This window comes from Lynx canadensis, chromosome A3 (assembly GCF_007474595.2).
Source record: "Lynx canadensis isolate LIC74 chromosome A3, mLynCan4.pri.v2, whole genome shotgun sequence".
Classification (NCBI taxonomy): Eukaryota; Metazoa; Chordata; class Mammalia; order Carnivora; family Felidae; genus Lynx; species Lynx canadensis.
The window spans coordinates 67278000-67300105 of NC_044305.1; the positions used below are offsets into that span (position 1 = coordinate 67278000).

Here is a 22106-nt window from a genome sequence, read left to right on the forward strand (position 1 = left end):
CCCGAAGGTAACTGTATTGCAGCTACTTTAGCAGTTAGGGAATTTTCAAGTCCTCTCTGAACTTTTTAATCTAGTCCTTAAAATACGTCCTTAATGAAATGCTGGGCTTGAGATCCTTCCTCACGTTGTAGTTTATTTTGTTAACCTTTTTTTGATCATTCTGTGATCCCTGTATTTTGCCCCTCCACCTCCACCCGCCGTTTATTAGTAATTAAGGTTGCTATAGAATCATCTTACAGCTGAGTTGACAGGGTCTCCATTGGATACCAAGTAAACATCTTGGAACCATTTTGTTTGCTATCATCTTGTTATAAATATTTGTGTTCTGCAGGCATTTCCCACATACATGACAAAAATATATTTGTAAGTAATGGTTAAGTATAGGAATTTAGTTAGAATGTATTCCTAAAAAGTGAGCTTCTCCAGAAAGAAGTTCATAAAACTGGAAAGTCCAAATCGCCGTATGTGAGGAGATGGGGAATAAGGTAAGACATCTGCCCCTGAGTTTTCAGTCAGTATCTGAGCTTCCTTTTTCAGATGATCATTTCCACTGGGGCGTTAGTTGGCACATACTCAAAATTACATCTATTAAGACCTTTAAAAGGTATTTATTAAGCAACAAGGAAACATGTTTAGGCTAAGAACATGTTTAGGCTGAAATCATAAACTTCCTTGTCTTTGGATCAAAATGAATTTTTGAGGTTTGGTAAATCCAAGATAGCTCTGTTTTCTTTCTTTATTGCCGATTCTTAGCCCTCAGGCAGATAGGGATCGTGGAGATAGCTAGTGGGGGAGTTAAAAGTGATCAACTGCCTTTTGATTACTGAATAAAAGTTAGCAATGCAGGGTTACCAGCTGTACTCTGTCTTGGAAGCTAAAGTTTTCCACAGTGAACTACGGCCTTCCAGAGAGCTTGGCCTGTAAACTCTGGGTTACTTTTCTAGAAGTCTGTGTTCTTATTGTTGATATTTTTCTTTGCACAGGGAAATTCTAAAAAGAACAAGAGCCGATAGCTTACACATAGATGGTTGGCGACTTCCTTCCAAAGCTGCTACTTTTGCGTGGAGCTGCAGGACCCAGACCGCTTGTCCAGTGTCCAGTGCCCAGTGCTGGCCACCTTCAGGGAGCTGGGCTGCTTTTGGACCTAGTAAACTAGTCAGTGTTGTAAATGGCCTTGAAACATTTAAAGTATATTTGTAACCAGTAATGCAAATACAGAATTTGATGTTGACAGTACAATGGACAACAATACATGTATCATGGATATCGTAGGTTTCCTTATGCTGTTTTTACTGTGCACTTTTTAAAATTAGGTTTTAATTTCAGTATGTAAGAACAACAAATATTTTGTATATTTTCAAACTCAATTATATGGTAATCGATTTGGTATCTATGGAATAGATCTATGTTTCTGGATAAAATGCTTAAATTGTCAAACTGGCGTTCCTTCTTGCTATAATTGAAAGCAGTCTCCAGATTCTTTTTGAAGACTTATTCGTATTTTTTCTCTCTCTCTCTCTCTCAGAGGGAGTGGGTCTTGCAAACTTCAGATCTTGTGGGTTTATTATCATTGTCTTATTATCACAGCTCTTCAGTACCTTCTCTGTGTTGGAATAATAGCTTAAGGAAATTGATGTCAATAAATTCGTACTTATGTCAAACTTTCAGGCTATGAAAATTTGATGAAGGAAACCAAAACCTATGAAAGTATGTCTTACAAAATGTACAGAATCCTGACTTAGATATAACCTTTCTAATTCCCCAAATTGAACAATTGTCTGGTTTATCCTTTATTAATGCTTTGCGTTTTACCTTAACAGTACCTGTAACCATACTTCAGGCTCTCCTTGGTTTATGTCATCAACATTGTATCATTCCGGTATAAACCTCTGGTATGTCTCCAGCACTCTCTAAATATGTTCTCCTTTTACCTGAGCTGCTTGCTCAAGCCCACTCCACCCCATGTCCAAGCCCCCAGATTAGTTCAGCTGTTCCTGAAGCCCCTCCTCCCCGCCTCCCTGCCTGCTGCATCTCTTTTGGGCCTCCTCTCTAGCCACCTTCCAAAATGCCTTATTCTGGTTTAGCTGAGAGTTCATCACCAGTTTCCCTCTGTGCTCAGCACAAAGGCCACCTCCTTGACCTCCGCCCCATGGCCTCTGCTGCCTGCTGTAGAGAGAGAGAGACCCAGAGCTCACAGTAATGACTGTGTTTGGATCCTGCCTTGGGGACCTCTGAGTGAATCAGCTCAGTCCCATTCTGCCCTGCCTGTCCAGGCACGGGCCCCTTACCCCTTTCTGTTTTCTGTGACCTGATTTCCAGGTCTCTAACAGCTAAGCCAGCTGTTTTCACTGCAACTGCACCTAGGCCCCCAAGCACTGTGGGAAAGAGATCAAATAACCATTCTGATTAGCTCCCTCATAAACTTAGGCTTTCCAGCTCCTGCCAGGCCTTCAGTGCTCTGTGACAGTCCTTATGGCATTTCTAGTCTATTTCTATTCCTCCTTTGGAGGGTTTGGGATAGAGAAGTCCTTCTAGGGACTGCCTTTTTCCTCTGCTCACCACTGCAGCCTACCTCTCAAAGGACTTGTCTCTTCTGTGTAAACCTCTCAGGGAAGGCCTGAGTGCCATGGGAAGTGCAAAGTGAGAGGTAATTCTAGTTTAGGCACAGAATTGGGAATTAGATGGTTACCTGAAATCCATGTAGGAGTGAAACTAAAAAGAAAAAAAAGGGGGGGGGGGGAAGGTCTTTAATCATGCACTGCTTCCTGGGGAAGACCGAGTTCTCAGAAATGAAATGACATATATCCTACTTTCTCCTGATTATGTACTGCATGCTCACTGTTGAAAATTTGGAGGCAAGAAAGAGTATCAAGAGTGCGCATCTCTCGGTAGAGATTCAGGCATTAACATTTTTGTTTCTTCCTGCCTTTTTTTCATGCATATGTGAAAATGTATGTTTTTAATCAAAATTGGGATTGTAAGAAATTCCAAGTGAAGTCCAGGAAAAGGCTCTTTAATAAGAAGGGGCTGGTGGTTGGTTAGTCGGCTGCATAACTCAAGGGGGCACTGTTCACACGAGCAGCCCCGGGCTAGACAGGCACAGCTGGAGAAACTGACAAAGGGCATGTGCCTTGTATCATTTTAAGTAGCACCCCTCATTATGTTGTAAGCAACACTGTTCATCTTTCAAGCAGATTAAACTGGATTCTCTACTGCTTTTGGTAAGAAACTCTCAGTGAAACTAACATACTTTTTAATAACATGACCACTTTCCAAACTCATTATCTGTTTAAACAAAACATAACAAAACAAAAACTCAGCCACACTATTTCTGAACAAAAATGTGAGTAAAAATAAAAATGAGGAACCAGTTAGCTGGGAGAGCCACCAAAACAGGGAGCAAAAAAATTCTTTCCGAATGTCTATGAATTAAAGCCTTCTTTATAATAAAAATCCTTAAACAGAAAAAACATGCAGTTTATAGTTTTGTTTTATGCAGCATTAAACCTGGGAGTCGCTTCTAGCTCTTAAAAGTCTTCAAACTCCTCTGTCACTTTAACATATGAAGAGAGCAACTTGGTTGCTGATGGCTATTAAATAATCTAATCTGGCAGAGCCACACTGACAAGGAAGTATCTGTTCTGTGATAGAGAAGGAAGCTGCTTTTCTCTGCTAAGGGCCATGTCCTCAGACACCATGGTGATAAATGGAAAGCTTGTCAGTAGATGGTTGCCTGTGCCTTAAATTTTTAAGCAGTTTAGTAATTAGCTCCAAATTAGGAAATTAACTGGCCATCAAAGCATTAGAGCAGGAAAACCCATTATAACTCTTCCCAGTCTTTGAAAGAAGAGGCTCTAGAACATGGGAGTAATTTTTCATAAGGAGAGGATTAGAAGAATTGACTCCTGGTGGAAACATGCTGGGGGCTATTGTCTCATTTGTGGGTATAGGAGGTTCAAAAGGCACCTCCCCCACCTGAAACCTTTGTGTTTGTTTTACCAGGAGCTTTAATCCGAACTCAACCCCACTGCTCCCTAAACACCAGTGGAATAGCTGAGTGGTGACATACCATAGGTCCAAGAATAGAAACTCCACAGTTCAGTTAACTAACAAAGAACAAAACGTCACTAACATCTTGCTCAGATGCTAAGGAATATTCTCTCTCTCCTCAGCTTTCGTTTGTATCTTCAGGACACCTCTTCTATTGTGTTCAACTATCTACATACCACGTGCAATCATCATCACGTGTGCAGTCTCCCTGAGCAGCTACAGATGCTGGGAGGCAGGAACCATTCATGCCTAGCCCAGTGTTTTGTAGCAGGTGGTCAAAATACTAATTGGATATATTTTAGGAAGCCGGCCAAGGAACTGGCCAACTGTAGCCCAAGCCCCACACCTAAGAGTGTCCCATCCCCAGGATAAAGGATAGCCAATCTCAGGCCATTCTGAAATACGTGATCATCCCCGTAACTATCATTGATTTTGACATGCTCAGTGAGGATGTGTTTATCTCTGGAAATTTCTATCCAAAGAGTATTCAGGTTTCCTCATGGAGAAAGTTGTTTTAAAATAGTGTGTTCTTCAAACATCAGGCTTGAATGCAATCACGTAGGTAAAATAGTGGTTATTTCCCCCTGTTTAATCTTCACTTTTATTGAAGCCATCTTCTGGCTAATATTTTTTTTTGAATATAGTTTTCCAAAAGCCCTCCTCCTATCTTCAATGAATGTTGTAAATAGTGACTTGTAAAGTTTTTAGAGAAGAATGTTTTTATCAAGCATTGAGGGCTAAGCTTGTCCTAAATCTGAAGTCCTTACTTTTCCCAACCACATCCCCTTTGGGCATTTCTGCAAACTGGTTTGAGTTTATATTAATTGATCCTGACTGCTTCATCTGATTTGAGTTTCGAGGAATTCCAAGTTAATCTACTAGGTCATATGTACAGACACTTTGGGGAGCCTTTGTTAAACAGCTTGGAAGTTTTAAATGATTTCCGTGGAAAAGCTGCTAGGAAAAGAAAAAATAAAAAGGAGAATGAGCTAGTCTGAAGGTCTACTTATAGAGCAAGGAAAAGAAAAGGAAGTGGAGTAAAATGGGGTAACAGCTGGTGATAGAAGGCTGTGGTAGTTTAGCTATCGAGGCCAGACTGAGCTGTTTACCATCAGATTTTGATACAAAGGGGCACTACCAGAAAGGATTCTTTGGAAATATGTGGTGGTGTTTCAAGAAATAAATCTGCATTCATGAAAGTGGCAACCTTTGGGGCAACGCTGAGTCACACAGAAAGGGGAGGGACAGTCCCTTGTAAAATATAAATGGTTTTCAACCAACTATATTTGGTCTTTAGAAAATTATGGGCCTATAGTGTCAAAGTTTCCAAATTTGGAGATTTCTTTCACTAGGTGGGCAACCTACTATTCAAAGCCACACTACTTATCCAAAGATGGTAGAATTTAAAAGGTGCACTCAAAACTCTATTTAAATGCAACAATGATTGCCATTTGTCAAGTGTATTGTTGTTTCCAGTATGAGCCTTTTCTTAAGTTGTTACCTGTGGCATTTTCTGAGATAGGCTGCTCCCTGCACCCCCCCCCCCCCCCAAGGCCTATTGGCTTATTCACCAAACCTAGGAAGTTCAATTTGGAGCTTTAGCCAGAATGCCCAGGGTCAAGGCATCCTTTGCTTCCCTTCCTCTGCTTCCCTCTTCCGTTGTTCTTCTTGCTCTGCACCTCTCTCAGCTCCTTACCAGAAGGTGGACTTGGGGCCATTACCTGTCTGGTTCCACAGAAGAGTCTCTGAAAAGTTGCCTATCAGGTGACTTCCTGTTCCCTAGGCTCTCTCTTGACCTTCTTCAACACTTGACCATCACTGGGATGCTAGCCAGAGGAAATAGGGAAAAGAGGAGGACCCGGTCCCTTTTTCTATTTGTTGAGGGTATTTTAAACATAAAAACCACTAGAAATTTCATCTGAGAATAAAAGTATCCTAAGTAGATCCTGTGGTGTGACTTCAGGCATGCCTGTATCCTCTCTGAATGTAGATTCAGGATGGTTTTTGAATACAATACTGAGTATCTTTTTTATTTCACCCAGAACTCCAAGGTCAAAAACAAGCCTACACTTGAAAGAGCATTTAAAAGAGAATCACGTTGCTATGCCAAGGCAAGGATGTATCGGGGAATTCCCTCATTTCCTTTCTACCATCCAGGCATAGCACTTCAAGTTGACATGTTCACTAGGGTCCCCTAACTTTTCTCTTTGGGCCCAAGCTCTCCCTTGCTGGAGTTCATCTTTCAGAATGTTAGGTCAATATTCTTCAGTTGTCATTTTGAGTCCACAAGGGTTTACTAGTACCTACTGTATGCTAGGCTTTGGGGATCCAAGAGTGAATAGGACACCGCCTGGAGCAAAATATTCCTTTGCTTAAAAACATGTTTTCCTGTTTCATGCTTTATGTTCCACCTTCCCATCCAAACATTTTCCACCTCTAAGCTTTCCAGTCTTGCCAGTATCCAAAGCACTAGACCCAGGGCCTGGAATGTCCTCTTTTCTCCCCTCAGTATCTGTTCAAACACCCCATCCTGGGGTTGGGTATCCCTCCAGGATAAAAGGCACACAGGCAGATCTCCTTTCAATTCTTACTGGCTCCCAGTGAGGCAGCCCCACTTGCAAAAGAGGCTGAGCAGCCCAATGACTGACTTGCCTGCAGTCAAATCCTAGCAGGTGATGGAGTAGGGACCGGAAGCCCCCTCTAACCTCTCCTGGGGAGACAAACTCCCCTTATCTCTTCTGTCCTCTGCAGGCAGCACGTAGGAGGCATCTTTAAATATTTCCGTCCTGCCCCATCCACACAGCTTGGACCTTCACAAGCCATCCAGGGTCCTCCTCATAAGGACTGACTTATGTCAGGTGCTGGTTCCACCTGAAGGGAAAAGAGGAGGCACTCAACAGAGACTTCAAAAATAATTCTTTAGTTCTCCTAATCACAAGAGAAAGCCAAACAAAAGAAACCAAAAAAATCTCTCAGTGGAGCAACGTGGAAAGCATGCCCACAAAGACACCCCCTCCTCCATCATCCCACCACCTAGAAATGATGACAAAGGCCCAGAAAGTGCAGGTTGGCCTCAGACCTGCCAAGGGTCCCAGCCATCTGCTTCAAGGGGGCTCACACACTCATATATACTGTAGCTCCCACACTCCCCTCCCCACCAACTTCTGCTGGAGGGAGCGTGTTCTCCCCTTCTTGGGGGCTGGAGACTCAGGGGAAGGAAGATGCGCCAGAGGGAAGAGAATGAGAATAGGACACCTGAAAAGACTTTGGGGGATCCAGGGCTGGAAAGAGAGTGGGGAGAGAAAGGGGGCCGGCAGGGTACGGAGAGGAGGTGGGGCGGGGACTGGAGTCCCCGCGGGGTGGCCGCCCCCTTCCCTCCCCGCCACTCCTGCAGGCTCCACTCCTGCTGGCTCCGGGCCCTCCCCCTCCCCCCTCCCCCCGGATCCCCTCCCCCTCCTCCTCCTCCCGCTCCTCCTCCTCCGTAGTGGATGGCGGCCGCCGGAGTCGGAGCCCCAGCGGCGTTGCGGGTGAGTGACCAGCCCCAGGGGACAGTCGGGCAGGCAAGGGGATCCTTCTCTGCAGGGTGGGGCCACACCTACTTGGCTGGGAAAGTTTGCGGGCGGGGAGCGCGCGCGCCCCCGGGTCGCGGGCATCTCCCGGGCTCTCTGGGCGCCGTGCGCGGGCGCCCCATCTCCCTCCCTCCGCCTCTGCCGCCCCCAGAGGCATCCCGGGAGGGCCCCGACTGGGCTTCCCCTACGCACGTCGGCCCTGGGGCTGCTGGGACCTGGGTCCGGCTGTAAAGAGAAAACTCAAACAGCAAAGAAAATCCAGACACACTTTCGAGGGCGGGGGCGGGGGGCGCCTAGTAACCCGTGCGCGGTCCGGGCCTCCCCGACCTGAGTCACCCTCCCTCGGGGGCTGTGGATTCCCCCCGCGCCCAGGACTCTCACCTGCTTTCTTCCTGGCTCGCGTTCTTCGTGCTGCAGCCCCTCCCCCGCCCCTTTCCGCGGGAGGCTCTGGTCCCCCTGCCTCGGGCCACAGCTGGTGTCTCCGGCCGGCTGTCCCCTCCAGCTCTAGTAGGTGGTGACCCGGGACCAGCGGCAGCTGCCCCTCCAGCTCTAGTAGGTGGTGACCCAGGACCAGCGGCCGCTGTCCCCTCCCAGCTCTAGTAGGTGACGACCCAGGACCAGGGGCCGCAGTCGCAAGGGACCTCCACACTTGCCCCAGCATTTCCTGCAGGAGTGACGTTCACTGAGATTTGGTGTTGGGTCCCCTGGACTCACAAACTCTCCCTTGGTGGGTCCAAGGGGAAATTAAAATATATTCCTACTTAGGCTCTATTTAGGTTTTTACTATTTGTGTTGGTTGAACTTTTTTTTTTTTTGTAGCCTTTCCTCCTATATACTTTCTTCCATTAATAATGTTACTTCATATAATTAACCTTTCTAATTCCGAAAAAAAATTAAATTAAAAAAATTTAAAAATAATAAAAGAGATAAAAAGAATGCTTGCTAAAAATACTGAGCAGAACTTGATCTTTGGAAAATAAAGACTTCATTCCACACTTAACTGTTGTGGGAGATGGGAGTTCAGTGTGGCTCGTTTTCAGACTACCCCAGACTGTTAGGCCTCCCCCAGGCCAGAAGTTGTAATTTGCCTGACACAAACCGCAGTGTTTGTTGGCGTTTCCCAGGCTGGCTCCCCATCTCTCTCCCAACTCCCCCGCTCCCACTTTCTCATAAACAGTTGTGAAGACAACGGTGGAAGGCGCTAAAATGAGTAGGACCACAAAGAAGAAAAACAGCCTTGCTTATTTTATTCCTGAGGCTGTTGCTGTAGCTTGGCTCCGATTGGGTGGAACAATGTTTAGTTCATTTGTGCGGTTTTATGTCGGTTCTCATTATGGTTGAATCAGTGTTTCCATGACAGGCTTAGTTCTCTGGGTGCTTAGAAGGAGCTCGTTAATTCTCAGATGCGTCTGGACCGATCGAGTCTGGAATTTGGAGGGATTTTGTTTTGTTTTGTTTTGTTTTAGGGTTTGATCTGGGTTGAGATGGCAAGCCTCTGCCCACTCACTCAGAACTGGAGGGAGGTGGGAGGGAGCCTGAGCTGAGGTTTGCGTCCACATGACTAAGAAGAAAACACTTCCCTGAGGGGTGAGCTGTGTGAGCAGGATCGCAGGGGGTGTTGAACACTTACTGTCTTTAGGGAGAATGCTCTTCTTAAGAACTTCAACTGTTTCTGTTTCTATAAGAACGCTAAATGTGGTTGTAACAAATGTATTAGGATCAAGCTCTGAACAACTTGTCAAAACAGGTCAAAGTGTTGAACTATTTGGAAATAAAGATTTCTTTTTTTAAGTTTATTTTTGAGAGGATGTGTGCTCGGGGGAGGGGCAGAGAGAGAGAGAGAGAGGGAGAGATAGAGAATCCTCTCTGTCAGTGTGGAGCCAGATGCGGGGCTCCAACTCACAAACCAAACTCATGAACTATGAGATCATCACCAGAGGCGAAATCAAGAGTCAGATGCTTAACCGACTGAACCACCCAGGCGCCCCTGGAAATAAAGATTTCTTAAAAAAAAAATTTTCATTGGAGGGGCGCCTGGGTGGCTCAGTCGGTTAAGCGTAGGATTTTGGCTCAGGTCCTGATCTCCTGGTTCATGGGTTTGAGCCCCATGTCGCGTCGCGTTGGGCTCTATGCTGACAGCTTGGAGCTAGGAGCCTGGAGCCTGCTTTGGATTCTGTGTCTCCCTCTCTCTCTGCCCCTCCACCACTCGTGCTCTGTCTCTTGCTCTCTCAAAAATAATAAACATTAAAAAAACTTTTTTTCACTGGAAATAAAGTTTAGTTTAAAAAGGATGTAAATTCATATTTCTCCACTGATGCAGTTTGATAGTTCCCCATTAGTATGAATTAGTTAGGTTTTACTGTGGTCTTAAAATGTCATTGATAAGTAAGTGTTGTTACTTTCATTCAAATAGAAAGCCTGTAAGTTTTGAACTTGTTTGGCTCTGTTGCTTAGGAAAACAATGCACGCAGATAAAAATCTTTTGTCTCTTCCTCTTCCTGAGGATTTTTAATACTGTATTTAATGCCCTAGAGGTCAGCCTTATACTGTTGGGAAAGAAATTGCCTTTCTGCCTTGTTTAGCTTCTGTGCCACCTCATGGAATCTTGAGTGGTTTGGCATCAGACACCAATGTTTGCTGTGTAGCCCAACAGGCCCCTCTGCATGATGGGGATGAATGAAGGCCAGTAAAGTGAAGGCTAAGGAGCGGGTCATCTGGATGGTAAGATGAAGCCTGCATCCCCAATTAGCCGATAGAAAGCAGCCAGTTATCATCTGGGAGGGTCAGATGAATTGGAAATACATGAAGTGTGGGGCCTGCAGAGAGGAAGAAGGGCAAGGGTTGTTAAGAAGTAAAATAGCCCAAAGGGCTATGATGTGGCCTTTAAAAACCGTATTGTACAAGAACACTGACTTACATAGAACATGCTTAGGGTACGGTGTTAAGTTTTAAAAGCAAGTTATGAAATAGAAAGTACTATAATCTCACTATTTGAAAATACATCAAAAAAATACTGGAATTACAAACATCAAAGTGGATGGTAGGATTACAGGTGCTTTTGAGGGTTTTTTTTTGTGCTTGCCAGTATTTGTCAAGTTTTTGCAGTAGTAATAGCTAACATTTATTGAGTATAAACCACTTGCATATGGTGTTTCATTTTAAAACTCTGTGAGGTAAATACTGTTATTATTCTCATGAAACTAGAATCAGAGGGGTAACTTGCCAGGGCTGCATGGCCTCTGTGTACTAGAATGAGATCTTGAATTCAGGTCAGTGACCAAAGTCTATGCATCTTAATCACTACTGTCTACAATCTTCCTGCCATGTATTCTACATTAAGAAAGAAAATGTAGAAAAGGAAAGGTGAAGTATTTTGTACTTTAGTAAGAACTAATGTTTTGGTTAATTGTAAAATGTCTCTGCCTCTCATCTTTTCTGTGTCTCATTGTCACTTCTCTTTGGAAGTCCTTGGGAATTGCTCCAGACTTAGCCAGAGGTAGCTCACCTTCCCAGAAGAGTCAGCTGTACCCACAAAAGGTATCTAGAATTCCTCTGAAGCTTCCCAGGCAGCCTGGAGTTCCAGGAACCCCCTGGGATTCTGGAGCAGTCCTGGTAGAAGGCAGGATTTTTAAAGTAGATCAGGCATGTTATGTTTTCAAAGCTCTGTCCACATGGGCTTTCGTTGTTCTTGGCATTGTCAGGGGAGTGTGATGGATAGGAAGATCCGGGGAAAGCTCCCAGGCTCGCTTTTGCCTATGTGTTATATGGTGTGTCAGGATAGGTAGGTCATGGATTTACCATTGAACAGGAAAGAAGAGCTTATTATGTCTTGATGCTTATTACTAAAAAGCACAGCAATAAACTATTTTTCGGAAGCCTGGCTGTGTGAGTGGTTCCATGCATTGGCAAAATGAACTCGTTTAGTGGAGGTGGAAATATTCAGCGTGAGTGATTCTGGGGGTGGTTTGGGAAAAAATACCCATGTCCTGTACCACAATGTACCCTCAAAAGGAGCCAGGCCCCCCAAGGTCACCTTATCCATCTTCCTCCTGGAAAATACCTAAAGATCCACAGAAACTTGGGCTTTTCTAAAAACATGGTCATTCAAATAACACACCTTTAAGTAGGAGGCTTTATCTCTTCTATTCTTCAAGGAAGAGATTCTGGAAGGCTGATACTTCTTTTTTTCTTTGTTTTTAAAGTTTATTTATTTATTTTGAGAGAGGCAGAGATAGCACGAGTGAGGGAAGGGCAGAGAGGGAGAGGGAGAGGCAGAGAATCCCAAGCAGGCTCTGCACTGTGAGCGCAGAGCCTGATGTGGGGCTTGAACTCACTAAACCATGAGATCCGACCTGAGCCAAAACCAAGAGTTGGTCACTTAACCGACTGAGCCACCCAGGTACCCCAGGAAGGCTGATGCTTCTAAAGCAACTTCTTATTGGAAAAAAAAAAATTGTAGGAGTCAAGGACCCCTTTCCCAAATTATCACATTCAGACCAATGTCCCAGATCTTGTATCCCATTAACTATATGGGAAAGGTCTTCCTGGTCTCAGTGTGAGAAACAGTTCTTGTGAGCAACTTGGCTGCTTTGTCTTGTGGATGCTGTGAATCCTTTAACTGATGTTTCTCACTTCTTATTTGGCTAAAAAGAAGCACATAGCCAACTTAGTTGCCTACTTCTCACATGTGTGTAGGACTTTATGGCCTGTATTTTCAATAACTAATAATGTTATTTATTAGACACCTCCTATTTCCTACCTTTACTTTTCCTGTGGTCCCACTTTCCTCACCTACTTTATAGGCACATCTCTGAGATATTGTAGATTTGGTCTGGACCACTGCAGTGGAATGAATATTGCAAAAAAGTGAGTCAGATGAATTTTTTGGCTTCCCAGTGCATAAAAAAGTTATGTTTAGGGGCACCTGGGTGGCTCAGTCAGTTAAGCATCTGACTTCGGCTCAGGTCATGATCTCACGGTTTGTGGGTTCAAGCCCCTTATCGGGCTCTGTGCTGACAGCTCAGAGCCTGGAGACTGCTTCAGATTCTGTGTCTCCCTGTCTCTCTGCCCCTCCCCTGCTCACATTCTCTCTCTCTCTCTCTCTCTCTCAAAAATAAACATTAAAAAAAAAGTTTGTTTACACTATACTGTACTTTATTAAAGTATGCAATAATTATGTCGAGGCAAACAATGTACATACCTTAATTAAGAAAATACTTTATTGTTAAAAAATGCTAACCATCATCTGAGCTTTCAGCGTGTAGTAATCACTGATCACAATCACCATAACAAATATAATAGTAATGAAAATGTTTGAAACATTGTGAGACTTACCCAAATGTGACACAAGGACGTGATGTGATCAAATGCTGTTGCAAAAGTGCGAATAGACTTGTTCGATGCAGAGTTGCTGCAAACCCTCAATTTGTAAAAAATGCCATATCTGCAAAGTGCAATAAAATGAGGTATGCCTCTGCATTGTTTTGTTTCATCAATTCAATGCAGTTTGGAGACTGCTCCTTCAGACACCCCACTTCTTCCTTCTGAGTTCATTTTTCTTCATGTGAATGTAAGTTTAGAAGAAGTTCTTTCGTAACAGAGCTTTGGTAAACTTGAAAGTATTCGTTTTCCTGAAAATGTCTTTATTTTGCACTTACAAAGGAGAGTTTGAGTGTAGAATTTTTGACTCACGATGATTTCCCCTGAGTACTTGGGAAGATATTGCACCATTGTCTTCTTGCATCTGTTGCTACTCCTAAGAGTACCAAGTAACCTTGGACGAGTTACCTAATTTCTCTCAGTCTCTTTGTCTATAAAATAGATAATAATATCCACTTCAAGGATAATTGTGAAGAGATAATGTATGCAAAATATTGCCTGCCATATAAGGAAACTCAATAATTTCTAGCTTTTAGAATTACTTTTATTTTTTCATAATTTCTTGGCTTTCTTAGATTTTACTAGTTCATATAAATGTTTGTCTAGTCACACGCAAAGACAAAACCACATTGGGATTTTTTTTTTTTTTTTTTTTAATTTATTTTTGGGACAGAGAGAGACAGAGCATGAACGGGGGAGGGGCAGAGAGAGAGGGAGACACAGAATCGGAAACAGGCTCCAGGCTCTGAGCCATCAGCCCAGAGCCAGATGCGGGGCTCGAACTCACGGACCGCGAGATCGTGACCCGGCTGAAGTCGGACGCTTAACCGACTGCGCCACCCAGGCGCCCCAACCACATTGGGATTTTTATTGAACTTGCATTCACATTATATTCCAGGGAACCGATACCTTTACAATATTAGGTCTTCCTATCTGCTCCTTTTATTCAGGTGGATGGTGTTTGGTGAGTTCCCCTATCAGTGTCTTACACGACTTTTGCTGTATTAATTTCCTATAGGTTTTGTTGATATTTTACATATCTTTTATTATATTTTCAAATTGGTTATTTGCTGGCCTATAGAAACATTTCTGATTTGGGGATTTTGATCCTGCATCTAGCATCCAAGCTGACTTCTCTTAATAGTTCTAAGAGTCTGTATGTAGATATTATTGAATATTTTATGTAGACAATTACAAAACAATACTAATTTGTCTTTTCATTCCTTGTGACTTAGATCTTTTTCTTGTCTTACTGCATTGGGTAGACCCTTCAGTACAATGTTCAATAATAACATTGATGGCTGACCAACCAGCATCCTAACTCACATTTATGTTGAAAGGAAGACTTTGTGAAGCAGATGTGTTCCCTTGGGTCATGATGGTGATGTTCTATCTCTGTTGGGCATGTGTATTTACTTGTGTCTGTTATAACAGTGCAGACAGATTTATACTGAATGATCGATTCTTTATATGCAGCTGGCAGCATCTCCGGGAATGTTGTTTGATATCAGCTGAGCTTGTTTATAGGAAATGTTTAAGGAGATCTATGCAAGCATATCTTTCCCGTATCTTCCCAACAAATCTATTCTTTTAAAGAACCAAATCAGCAGACACTTTTGGCCTTCTCCCCTGGTCCTCACATCAGCCCTAGGTGATAATGGAAAAGAAATGGACTTTGGAGTCCGGCAGATCTGGGTTTGATTTTAAGATTTGCCACTAACTAGATGTGTGGCTCTATTTTAGTGTATTTGGGCTGCTGTAACAAAGTTTAACAGACAGGGTGACATATAAACAACAAAAGTTGATTTCTCATGGTTCTGGAGACTAGCAGTCCAGAATAAGGGTGCCGGCATGGTTCCAGTGAGGACCCTCTTCTGAACTGCAGACAGCCATCTTCTCACTATGTACTCACACCATTGAAGGGGCAAGAGATCTGTCTACATCCTCTTCTTTTAGGGGCACTGATCTCATTGATGAGAACTCCATCCTCGTGACTCAGTTACCTCCCGAAGGCCCCATCTCCTGATACCATCACCTTGGGGGTTGGGATTTCAACATATTAATTTCAGGCGGACACAAACATTCAGACCATAACAGTGGCCTTAGGCAAGTTACTTAACATCTCTGAGGCTAAGTTTCCTTTTCTATAAAACAGTAGTAACAACGGGGTGCCTGGGTGGCGCAGTCGGTTAAGCGTCCGACTTCAGCCAGGTCACGATCTCGCGGTCCGTGAGTTCGAGCCCCGCGTCGGGCTCTGGGCTGATGGCTCAGAGCCTGGAGCCTGTTTCCGATTCTGTGTCTCCCTCTCTCTCTGCCCCTCCCCCGTTCATGCTCTGTCTCTCTCTGTCCCAAAAATAAATAAAAACGTTGGAAAAAAAATAATAAAAAAAAATAAAATGGTAGTAACAAGACCTACCTCAATAAGTTGTTCTGAAGATTAAGTGAGATAACAAGAAATAATATGACCAAGTTCTTGGCATATGTTAAAGCTCATAGATAGTGGTCTCCTGTTATCTCCCCTCCACTGTTCTGTCTCTTTCAAATCAGGATTGTGCTTCAGAAGGTCTAACCAGAGAGACTTTTAGGGAGACGCCATGGGAACACCTCATAATAACTTAGGTTTTCTTGGTAATCAATGTAGATTTCTCTTGGATGAATTTCCTTAAAGCCTTGAATCACCATTTTGCTTTTGCTTTTGTACCAACAGCTTTTAGTTGTCCCCACAACATGTTGATGGACATTTCTTTAGAATAACTGTGTTGTTATTTGAGTGTCTTTCTTAACCACAAGTATCTCTTTGCTTTAGTAGTTGGTGTTCCTGTCCTTCTGAAGATAAAAACCCTTCATTTCATTATTGAAAATAGCATTTTAAATGCAAAGACCAGGGGGCTCCTGGGTGGCTCAGTCATTGAGAGTTGGACTTTTGATTTCAGCTCAGGTCAGATCTCGTGGTTCTTGGGATCGAGCCCCATGTCAGGCTTCTTGCTTGACAGTGAGGAGACTGCTTGGGATTCTCTCTCTCTCTCTCTCTCTCTCTCTCTCTCTCTCTCTCTCTCTGCCGCTCCTCTGCTCTCCTCTCTCAAAATAAATAAATATACTTAAAAAAATTAAATGCAAAGACCCCAGAGAGAGTATATAAGGAGTAAATAACAAAATGACTTCTGGGATTAGGTTTTCCCAGGAGGGATTATGAAGTTCCTGAGTAATTAAAGGGTTTCATTGGGGGTGGGGAATCGACAAAGGAGAGGCAGCCATAGTGGGCAGAAGAACTGAAGGTATTCCTTGAGGGTTTCACAAGACCTAAAATCTGCCTGTTTACAACGTCATTTGTCTGGGCCCTGTGGAATCTGTACTTGGCCCAGAGCTTTTTTGCAAGTGTCTTATCAGAAACAATAATGATATCTATGATGGCTCTTAAGTAGAGGAAAAGAGCATCATGAAAACAAAACATAATTGGAATTATGGGGATGTGCCTCCATATAAATATCTGTGGCCTGGAGCATAAAAATAACTTTTCCATTGCAGAGCTAAGCCAAGAGTTTCACAGAAGCAGCATTGAGAACCTAATTTAAAACAGCTATGGCCCAGAAATTCAGAGACAGGACTGTCATACTGGCCTCTGTTCATCCCTTTGAAAGTTTTCTCTCCTAGCTCACTGTAATGCATATTCAGGGCAAGTTTGGAGGCACTAGAAGACAGTAATTGATGCTACAAACCTTGCTTTTGTTGGCCTCAGTTTAGCGTTAATACCAACATAGAGAAATGTTTTAATCTCACATCTTTACAACTGAGAACCTCCCCTAGTGCAGCTCTAGGCCTTTTGCTTGTTTGTGGTTCAAAGCAGAACCTCATAAATTTTGTGAAAATCCCCCTGGTGGCTGCCAGTCTAGCTTCAGTGGAAGGTGCCTCGTTGGGGTCATTGTAAGTAGTAAGGCAGCTACTTACCAGGTGCTTCTGATTTTCATAAAATTATCTTGAGGGAAAACAAGTGATCAGGCTTTCCTGGGAACTGGGTGATAATGTCAGAATCTTCCAGTCCAGAGAAAGCTCAGACTTGCCTAGATGAACATTTCCCCCCTCCACCCCGCCCCAAAGGCAGAAACTTGTTATTTTAGGGTTCCAACCTCATCCCCTTTATCATTTTTCTTTGACTATCAGCTCCCAGTGGGAATGGCTCTGTACCACACGTGATGGGGTTTACCCAGCTTTAAACAGCCCCCTGCTTGTCTGGATCTGCCTGCTTCCCGCCCACACATTCCCCTCTCCTGCCCACATGTGCCCATGCGCAGGTGCACACAGGCCTTAGTGGGCTGTGTTCGGGCACCCTGCTGCAAACTCCACCACTTGAGGCCTGCTTGTTGCCCGTGTGGCCAGAGGAGGCGCCTTCCTGGATTCTCATGAGAGCACTGTATGAGTTTCCCCAGCAGCGGGCTGCCTCCAGAGACAGGAGACCCACAGACTCTTACCTACCGCCTGAGACAGGTGCTGGCTCCTTTCTGGGTTTCCTAGTTTGTCCGAGCTGTTCACCTGCTATTCTTGTGAAGAAACTTTTGTGTTTGTTTTTGTTTTTGTTTTTAAAACACCTTTCCTCTTGGAACTTTTCCTGTTTGTCTTGTTTCTGACTCGTTGCCTTGCTTGGACTTGACTTATCCGTGCTTCTGAGACCCTGATCTTACTTTGTTTAGGACTGCTTCCCCCGCCACCTCCCTTTGGATGTATGTGGCTCATGCATGCAGCCACTACCTCCTGAGTGGCTGCTCGGTTTGAGGCTCCTGCACATCGAGACTGGTCATGAAGCTACAGCTGAGATCACTTTTCTGTTGCCAGCAAGTCACTGTGGAGAAAGGTGATGATGATGTGTGTCTGCAGAGCTGTGGGGTACTTGCCCCCGTGCCATGAGAGAGGTTCATGAAAAACAGTCTCTCCTCGGGGCGCCTGGGTGGCGCAGTCGGTTAAGCGTCCGACTTCAGCCAGGTCACGATCTCGCGGTCCGTGAGTTCGAGCCCCGCGTCGGGCTCTGGGCTGATGGCTCAGAGCCTGGAGCCTGCTTCCGATTCTGTGTCTCCCTCTCTCTCTGCCCCTCCCCCGTTCATGCTCTGTCTCTCTCTGTCCCAAAAAATAAATAAATGTTGAAAAAAAAAAAAAAGAAAGAAAAACAGTCTCTCCTCTCTTCTACTATTTCAGACTTAAATCAAGTGTGTGTGTAGGCAGGAGCTATCAGGTTCAGCCCTGGTTTTCTCCTGCTTTCCAACTATCGCCTCCTATCGGGTTTCCCTGCCCCTGGCCTCACTGCCTTCCTGTCCATCCTCCACTGTAAGAGCTTTCTTTCTGAAATTTTGATCTGATCCTGTTTCCTTTCTCTAAATTCTTTCACTGAATCCCGTTGCCTTTAGGATAAAATCAACTCCTTACATGACACAGAAGGGCTTCTGTACCTTACTCACCTACCTGCCTGTTTATGGCAGCACCATGTTAGGCCCTGACTCCAGCTGGGCCCCTCTGCCTGCAGAATCAGGCTCTCTTCTGTGCCTCCCCCCCACCCCCCTGCCGCCTTTGCACAAACACTCACCGCTCTCCAGTCTGCTCTGCCTGATCAATTCATATCAGCCTTCAGGATTCAGTTCATAAGCCTGCTCTTTCAGAGGCCTTTTCAGTCCTGGCAGCATCACTCCCCCACCACACGGACATACGCATACCATCCATTACGGACACATAGCCATCATTCTCACCGATCTTAACTAAGCACCTGGCTGTGGGTCCCCATAGTAGCCTGCATTAACAAAACATTTGAGAACTGTCTGTACTAGACAGAGAATACCCTGGGGTAAGGGACTGTGACTATTTTTACTTGTACCAGTGTGTAGTATAGTGTTAAGTGTGCTCAGCTATCATTGTTGAGTGAATGTGTGCATGCATGAAAGAATTAATTAGTTCATATACACACATACTACGTGTTCACACACAACAAGATGTGGTTCCCTATGGGAAGCTTACTTCAAATCTCACTGAGAATATTTCCAAAGCACTTAGTAGGTGCTTAGCGAAGGTCTGTTGGGTCAAAGAATGAATGCACATACACACAAACTATGGACAATTTACCCCAAATGTACTGAGAAGAGAGCCATAAGATAACTCCACTTCCTCTTAACTGCAGTAGAAGGAATGTGGGACTGAAAAATCAAAGATGAGAGTTCATCTTCTTGGCTGTGTTACCTGAGTGAATCCTTTTACCCCTTTGGACCTCTATTTCCTCATCTGTCAAATGAGGTGTTAGAAAATATATTTAATGTCTATTGAACATTCTAGATTCAGTCTACTTTAGAAGGACTAAAGTCAAATAACCAGCTGCTTTCTACAAAGTGGCATGAATTTGAGACTCTCATTTTTTGGTCTCGTTGTGGAGATGTTCATGATAAGCCGTTAGCACTGGGCACAGCAGCAGAGCCAAGAAAAGAGATGGACCAGAGTTTGGCCAAAGGGGCAGGAGGCCAAGACCTCTTTGGAAAGCAAACACAACTAGGGGCCATGGCCAGGATGCCATGCTCTGAGCAAGGCAGGGGCAGCAGTCAGCGTTCCATGGCAGCCTGAGGTCACAGCTGGCTGGAGATGACCAGGAATGAAACATTGGAGGGGCCTGGAGATGTGTTTCAGGGGCGTGTGCTCCTCCTGGGCAAGTCTGTGCAAAGACCCGATGCACGTCATCAAGGCCAGCTGTCTTCAGTGTTGTGAAGAATAGGCAGGTGAAAAAGTGTTTAGATTTAGCTTGTGTCCCTGCAGAGCACAAATGAAAGCCAGGAGGAGGTTAATTTGGGGTTAATAGGAGGGAGAAGAGTTTAATCGTGCCCCAGTGATAATGAGATGAACTCCTCATAAAGTGACATGGTCTCCATTAATGGAAGAGTTCATGCATCAGCTGGTTAATTCCTCTGCAGAGATGTTGTGTTAGAGATTCCTCTCTTGTGAAGGTTGGATCAGACGATGTTTCAAGTATTTTTCTGATTCTAAGAGAGCCTTTGCTTCTCATGTCCTCCACAAATCTTGTTTAGGGACACACTTTCAGATTTTATAGCCCATCCTTCTGTGATGTGGTTTCAGCACACCCCACTATCCTGGTGACCAGCCTTTGGGAACTCTGTAGTCTTTGACTGTCCCCCTTAAAGTGGAGCACTCTGGATTGGACGTCATGTACCAGGATGTGGCCTGGCCAGCTCCTCTCTGGGGACATTACACAATTTTTGTAGGTAGTGGACCTATTAATTCCTCATCTCTCTTCTCACTCTGAGCTGGGCTATAAAAGCAAACAGCAGCGAGCCTGGGCTTCTGGTATGTCTCAGGCCACTGCAGGTGGTAGATGGACTTTCATTTCCTTCCATCCACTTTTCCCTGCTGGAGTTGAACCTCAGATGTCTCTGTGGTGGAGCTTCTAATCCAGACAGACTCTCGGGCTTGGGGGATACTAACTGTACTGGAAACTTCCATAGCATTCCATCTGGGGCTTCTCAAGTGCCTCACATTTCACCCCAGATGTCTTCTTGCTTTAGTATTTGTTCCTTTCCCCCCTTCAGTTTTCTTTTCCATCTCTTCTTTCTCAACTCCAAGCCCACTGAATACTACAACATTTCTATTTGTGCAGTGTTTTTCTTTTCAGATTCTTTGCCCTCTTGGCATCCTGGTGAATAGGAATGCGGGTGGCTTGTCAGTTCCTTTGTGCATATGAAGAAAAATGCCCAGAGAGGTTAAGTGATGCGCTTAATTTATTGGCAGGGCCACAGAGGCCCGGAACCTGGTTTCCTGACTTCTGTCCCATCCCCTGTCCTGGAGCTCATACTGCATTTGCTCTTAGCACTGGAAATGCAAAGGGCATCAAGCTTTTCTCTCTGTGTGTGGTCATTGTACCAAAAGAGTTTCCCCCGGGGGAGCAATCCCAGGCCTGTAGTGACTCTTAATCTGAGACCATATTGAAGTAAACAAGCAAGAGTAACAAAAGCAAAAGAATTTATATTGCTTCATATTTTTCAGAGAAACTTCTGAGTTCTTCACCTTATATGATGCTCCCCAAAGCCCTTTGAGGTAGAAGAACTTGTGCAAGCCTTGTTTTGCAGGGGAACGTCATGAGTGGAGTCCAGGTCTGAGGTCGAGGGAGGAGGCCCTGAGCTCCTGGTCCACAAATTTTCCACATGGCTGTGCTTCACGAAAACCAGGAAGAGGGTGTAAGTTGTTTCCCTCTGCTATCAAAGGCAGTGGAGACCCATGGTGCAGGCCTAGACTTCTGAGTTTGGAAGTTGGCCTAAGATGTAGCTTCGTGTCATGAACTGGAGTGAGAGCTGGGCCAGGGGGCTGGGGCAGGCTTTGACCCTGGATTTCAGGCTGGTGAATATAAGACCAGATGGGAGGGGAGCGTGCAGGCTGGGAGAGTTGGGTTTTTTTTTTTTTTTTTTTAATGTTTACTTATTTTTGAGAGAGAGAGTGCAAGCAGGAGAGGGGCAAGGAGAGGGGACAGAGGATCCAAAGTCAGCTCTGTGCTGACAGCAGCCCAGTGTGGGGCTCAAACTCACGAACCATGAGATCATGACCTGAGCAGAAGTCGGATGCCTAACCGACTGAGCCACCCAGGTGCCCTGAGAATTGGTTCTTAAGATATGGGTGAGAAGGGCTCGGCCTCCTGTGGAGAGAGGTGGTCTTCTAAGATCCGGTAGATGCACTAGTGGGGATTTCCTAGTGTGAAGAGGGACTGTTCTCACCAAATGTGTCTTGTTATTGTCTTGGGTTTTTTTTGCCATTTATTCAGCAAGCACCTACTGAACATAAGTAAATCTCTAACATATTTATAGTTTAGTTTTTCTTATGACGACTTCCCATATATAAGTGTGTATCTATATATCATCTCACATATAGTTATTCTCATTAATGCACGTAACCAAATCATGGGAGTACAGACTATTTTCCTTCATTTATCATTATGAAACTGAGACCCAAGGAGGGTAATTAGTTTGCTTAAAGCCCCATGATTACTTAGAAGCTGAGCCAAGTTCAAAAATCCATGTTTCTTGAACTCTTTTTTTTTTTTTTTTAATTTTTTTTTCAACGTTTATTTATTTTTGGGACAGA

General features: G+C 44.3%; 2 protein-coding genes across 4 annotated transcripts in view; both read left to right on the forward strand.

Annotated features, from left to right (window-relative positions):
* Positions 1–3463, forward strand: part of PPP1R21 (protein phosphatase 1 regulatory subunit 21) — a 66431-nt gene extending 62968 nt beyond the window's left edge. For both annotated transcript variants that reach the window (XM_030310564.2, XM_030310565.1), the window contains one exon: positions 984–3463. In XM_030310564.2, the coding sequence (XP_030166424.1) occupies positions 984–1013 (30 nt within the window). In that variant the 3' untranslated portion in view covers positions 1014–3463. The remainder of the gene's footprint in view (positions 1–983) is intronic.
* Positions 3464–7501: 4038 nt separating this feature from the next.
* STON1 (stonin 1) overlaps positions 7502–22106 on the forward strand; it is a 51970-nt gene continuing 37365 nt past the window's right edge. For both annotated transcript variants that reach the window (XM_030310567.2, XM_030310569.1), the window contains exon 1: positions 7502–7577. The gene's annotated coding sequence lies outside the window, so the exon portion shown is untranslated. The remainder of the gene's footprint in view (positions 7578–22106) is intronic.